General features: G+C 44.1%; 1 protein-coding gene across 1 annotated transcript in view; it reads right to left on the reverse strand.

Moving 5' to 3' along the window:
- Positions 1-1,282, reverse strand: part of RNF11 (ring finger protein 11) — a 41,478-nt gene extending 40,196 nt beyond the window's left edge. The window contains exon 1 of the mRNA XM_034780183.1: positions 768-1,282. Within this exon, the coding sequence (XP_034636074.1) occupies positions 768-890 (123 nt within the window). The 5' untranslated portion in view covers positions 891-1,282. The remainder of the gene's footprint in view (positions 1-767) is intronic.
- Positions 1,283-6,000: the final 4,718 nt, after the last annotated feature.

Genomic DNA, 6,000 nt, shown 5'->3' on the forward strand with positions numbered 1-6,000 from the left:
AAAATTAAAGACAGGGTTACAAAACAAATTTCTTTTCTAGTTTGGGTTTGGTGTGTGTATTGCTTTGTTCTTGTATGCATAGTTTCTACCGCACACTTATACTTACGCTTTATAAATCAATTAAAATCTTCATCAACAACACATTGAGCAACGGTCTATCTTAAGAGAAAACCTCTGATCTCCTTTCCAATTTGTTGGAAGGCAAAAATAGATGAGACTGAAAGAAACAAAGAAGTCTCACCCAAGGGTGTACATAAAATGAGTTAGCCAGTTGCCAAACTTAAGACCTGGCACACATTAGTTTTACTAACCAAAGCTTTTACAGGAAAAAAAGCACTTTCACTGTTTGTTTTGTAATCACAGTAGCGCTGGGGAGAGGAAGGAAGAGCCGCCCCCCCCCCCCAAAAAAAAACCTTTCTGTTACTTAAAAGTGAAAGGCTCATTGGAACTGTTTACAAAAAAACAAAAGCCCACATGGAAAGCTACATCCACCCAAATTCCATGAATTAAAATAGGAAAGAGCGGTTAGTGTCTTTCTCTCTCCTTCCTATTGTTTTTCTTCTCTCCCCTCCCTCCTCTTTCTCCTTCTCTCTCCCAATCTCTAGTTCCTCTCTCCTTCTCTGCCTTGCTCCAGTTCTCCTTCCCTTTCCTGTGTCCCACCTCCCCCTTTCTCTGTGTACGGCTGTGTTTATCCCTCTCTGGGCACGTCTGGCTCCTTTACCTCCCTCTCCCCTTCTGTGTCTGCCTCACTCCCCTCTCTCCAGTACCTGATATGGCGGCGGCGGCTCCTGATCCGGTTCGGTCCCATCCCCGTAGCTGGCTCTGTCCGACTGGGACTCGTGCAGCAGGGAGATGTCATCCGAGGTGGGGGACTTCAGGCAGTTCCCCATCGTTCCCGGCGGGGAGAGGGCTTCTCCTCCTCAGTGTCCGCTCCCGCCTTAGTCTCCTCGCCGCGCCAGGCCGCCCGCAGCAGCAGCCGCCCGGCTGGGGAGGCTCATGCCAGTCTCTCCCCGTAAGAGGCTTAGCGCCAACCCGGCTGCACCGGGGACCCGCTGTCTCTCCCTCGCCCCGCACACTCAGGCTCCTGGGGCTGCCTCCTCCCCCTCCCGGGGCCGGGAGGCCTGTGCGGAGCAGCGGGCGGGAGGAGGAGGCCTCACTTCCCCACCCCCATAAGGGCGGCTGACAAGGGGGGCAGGGCTGTGTTTGGACAGCTGGGTTCAGGTGCAGCCCGCGCCCGTCCCCCCGCCGCAGCCAGGAGCTGTTCTGCTTCCTGGTCACCAGCGTTGTGCGCACTGGGCTTTGTCACACGGGCCTCGGAACTCCTCCTCTCGCTCCTCCCCTCTGCTGACAGGTTTCCCAGGGCCAGGCCTGGCTGCTCTCTCGCGGGCTCCTGCTGCCCATTGTCGCTCCCTGAGGAGCGAATCGAAGAGGATGCTTTCTGTGATGCGTTACGATCACATTTGCAGAGCAGATTCAACTTGCTCCCCAAAATGGGGGGTGCGATTTTGCCCCACTGTTTTGGTTTTCTTTTTTTGTTTGGTTGGGGGTTTTTTGGCCTGATTTTAATGTAGTGTGTGCCTGTTTGGGGTGGGTTATATATAACTAGGAGGCGAGCCCTGATCATGGATCAGAACCCCTTTGTGCTAGGTGCAGTACAAATACAGAACTGGAAGACAGTCACTGCCAGAGCAAAAGCTCAGGTTTGTGCACATAGTCAGAATATGGCACCCAAAGATGGTGATGAGGTGCTCCCATTGCACTCAGAAAATAGAGTAGTTTATGCACACATTGAGCACCTGGACACCCACAAGTCGTTTTTAAAATTTGCAGGTTGATACTAAAGCTGGACTGCCAAGGATTTTTTTTTTTAAATTGAACTTGTGCCTCTTTCCTTATAATTTATATCGTGGTAGTGCCTAGAGGCCAACCACTTGGGATCCCATAGTACTTGGGGTTCCTTCACCAAGGAATTTACCATCTAACTCTAATCATATATAAAGAGGACCTGAACAGTTGGGGTTTTATATGTTTTCTTTTCATCCTGTTTACCTTTGAAATATTAGGAATGAAAAATCTGGTCTTCACTGGTTTGGGAGGAAGATGTGCTGGAGATTTCAGAACATGTTTATTGTGAGATCTAACTCCTTCATTAAAGGGGCAAGAGTGTTTTTTTTTTTAAAAGACATCCTTTACTCAAAATACTAGTTAGTTATTTAAATAGGTGTTTCAAATGCAAACAAAAAATAGAGTTTTAAGCAGTCTGAGGGCTTGTCTACACTTAAAATACTACAGCAGCATAGCTGTGCCGCTGTAGCACTTCAAGTGTAGACACTACTTATGGTCACAGGAGGGGTTTTCCCATCAGTGAGAGGCAGTAGCTAGAGTGACAGAAGAATTTTTCGATATAGCGCTGCCTAAACAGACTTTGTGAGGATTTTTCACACCCTTGACTGACGTAGTTACATCAATGCAATTTTCTAGTGCAGAAGAGACCTGAGTAAAAATCACTTGACTCTTGTGATGCCACCAGTGCACAAGTTAACACAGGTTTTGGATTAAGTTCAGGCCCTCTTGAAGTCAGTGGCAAAAGTCTCATTGACTTTGAGGTCAGGATTTCACACCTTGTCTCTGGCCTTTTTTCTCTAAAATTCCCACTGTTGCTACCAACAATGTGGCTCCACAGGTAATAGCAAAGTGGGAATGTTAATGTAAAAAACAGTTTAACCACTGTTTTATCCTTGGTGCTAGTTTTGAGCAGGGTTAGATGACATAATATTTAAAATATTCAATCTACACTAATCCCCACTATTGCTAGCACCAGTGATAGTAGCACCGGGAAATTCGAAGGAAAAAAGACCCACCTAATATAAAAAAGACCTAATATAGAGACCCACAGAGATTTTTGAGGGCTGACAAGACCTACATTTCAAATGTAAAAGAACTAGCAGGACACACACATGCACCCCCCCCTTTTATTTTATTTTTTAATCAACTTTTTGAGCTTCCTTTTTACACCATAACCAAACAAAAAGGCTTGAGTCTGGCCAGTCCTGTAGCTTACTACTATATTTTCTCTTATGAAATAAAAGATAAAATGTTTAACTAGGATTCTTGAGAGTAGATACAAAATTATTCCTATTTTAATTCAGATTTATAATATGACTATGAATAAATGCAAATATCAAAAGACCTATTGACTATAATAAAGTACAGTGTGATTTACACCTGTTAAAACTTCATCCAAACACCTCTGCCAATCTACTTCAATCCTGATTTGCAACATGCCTGCTATCTCAATTCTGGGCCTCCATCAACTTGTTACATGACCTGACAAATCAGTGAACCTTGATCCTGCAAACAGGAGTGGAACCTCCTGTTCATTCCACTGGAGAAAACCAGCTCCATGCAGAATGATTTAGAGTAGGGTTACCATATTTGGAGTGTCCAAAAAGAGGACACTCCACGAGGCCCCGCCCCCGCCCCAACTCCGCCCCCTCCCCTGCTTCCCGCGAACATTTGATTCGCGGGAAGCCTGAAGCAGGTAAGGGCGGGGGGGGGGTAGGAGGCGCGGCCCAGGCTGGCCCCCCCAGCGTCTCCAGCCTGGGTCGGCTCGGGCCTTGGGGTGCCGGCCCCGGCCCGGCACAGCCAGCCCGGCTCCGGCCCCTGGCTCGGCACCGCGAGCCCGGCCCCGGCCCCCGGCCCAGCACCGCCGGCCCCCGGCCCAACACCGCCGGCCCCGCATGTCCCGATTTTCCCGGACATGTCCGGCTTTTTGGGATTTTCCCCCAGACGGGGATTTGAAGCCCAAAAAGCCGGACATGTCCGGGAAAATCCGGACGTATGGTAACCCTAATTTAGAGGAAACTCTATAAATGGAACATCATGGAGTTTTTCTTTTCCTCCTCATTCCTGTGAAGTATGATCATCTGAGCCTTATAATTGTCTTTTATTTTTCTATTAAATGACATACTCATGTGGGGTGCTGTGGAAATAATCACAAATGAGACTGTTCTCTTAATGTACTGTAGAACAGTGTATGTGATCATGAGAATGATTTATAACCAAATAAATCAATCTATATGGTACTATAGCAGTATGTTAAGCAACTGCCCAAGAAAAAACAGCATCAGTAGGAGGTATCCTAATCAGCTCAGTAAAGCAAACAGCAGACTAACTTCTTTGCTTTGTTTCCTTTGCTCATATTCATGTGACATCTTGGCAAGCAGATGCCTTCCAGTATTGCCATAGATGTATTACCTTCCATAACAGGTGTCATCCCCAAAGCTTTTGCTTGACATTTTTAAGTCATGTTGCCCCAACATGCAATACCCATTCCCATGTACTAAGATACACATATAGACAATGTGCTACAAAATAGAAAAAAGATGTGTTTTGGCAAAAAGAAAATCACCATAGTACATATCCACAGCACACACAATAACTTCTGAAAACAAATATTCCTCTCAGCCATCTTCATATAGCAGTCATTTTGCAAATCCCTTCGTTCATTTCTTAACACACTTTCAGATTCCTCTGCAGTGTGTAAGTGCGGGTTACTTGCCAGAATTATCTGGGTATATCTCATTTAATCATACCCCTGCCATTGCAGGGGCCTTGAGCACTTTTGTATCTTGGTCCCTCCTGTTCTCTGCCTGTGGCACTTAATAGCCTAGTCTTCTGTGGGTTTTATTTACTTTGATTCCATTTCCGTTATTGGGTTTAGTTTGCAGGTGGTGGGTAGTGTTGGTGGCCTGTGATATACAAAAGGTCAGACTAGATGATCTAGTGGTCCCTTCTGGACTTAAACTCTATGACTCTGACATTTTGCCAATATCAATGTACATCGAGTGATTGACAAACGTTGTATTGGGTTGCTTTAACTTTTCCTTATTATTCTCAGAAACTATCATTGAATAAAGATGGTAATATGTGGATGTGATGACAGGGCACAAATGCATCCCCCTAAAATCTGAAGACATCCTTTCTAAGGGCTATGCTGTCACAGCTTTTTCTGACAGAAAAATCTCAAAGGGAATAATGCAAAGATGATGGCAGAACTGATGTGGAATATGTTTTAGAAGCATACACGCTGCACAATATCATTTACATTGCTTATCTTCCTCACACAGGCACACATCTGAGGGCAGAATATGGCCCAGTATATTTCCATAATCTTTTGATTTATTTAGGATTATGCAAAATTTAAAGCTGTATGGCTAGTGTTTAATACCAAGTTTGTAATTTGATGGTGATGAAATCTGGCATATGAAAATAAAGGAAAAGTAAATTGACTACTATTTTAGACTAAATCTTTTGTGTTTGTGTAATACTGATATATTCTCTTGTAGAACTATTTTCTTCCACTGTGGTTCTTATGTAAATAGTATGCATTTCATATGGCTATTATGGTGAGCAATTTTTTTACAAAATAAATTACAGCTGTGCAAAATTCTCAATTTGCACTTTGTGATTTTTATATGGTGAAAATGCAAATATTTATAAATTTGTTCAAATGTGATTTTGCAATTTACACAAGCAAAGTCTTTTAAGAAATGCTAAACATATAAACTGGGGAAAAGATGTGGTTTAGATAAGGGATTTTTTTGTACTTTCATTGAACTAGGGCACACCACTTTTTCTACCAGGAGTGAAGAAGTAGTACATGAATAAAACAAGCTTTCTGTCAGAATAAAAAAATATGTTGAGAAAACACCAACATTGACTTCTGCATTCAGTGAAAGCTTGACTTTTTTCTGGTTTTGACAAGTGGCATAAAAATCTTTGCACAGCTCTAATGGTAATTCATGGAAAAACATAAAGAACAATTACTTACCCTTCAGTAACTGTGGTTCTTTGAGATTTAGCAGTCAGTACAAATCCCAGTGTAGGTGTGCCTCTGCCACATGCACACAAGATCCCAGTCTTTTGAATACGTGTCTGTTGGGACTGCACATGCACCCTGTGCCTCCTTATGCTCCTCTACAAAGGCCTGGAGGGTGG

The sequence above is a fragment of the Trachemys scripta genome, chromosome 8 (genome assembly GCF_013100865.1).
Source record: "Trachemys scripta elegans isolate TJP31775 chromosome 8, CAS_Tse_1.0, whole genome shotgun sequence".
NCBI classification, from domain to species: Eukaryota; Metazoa; Chordata; order Testudines; family Emydidae; genus Trachemys; species Trachemys scripta.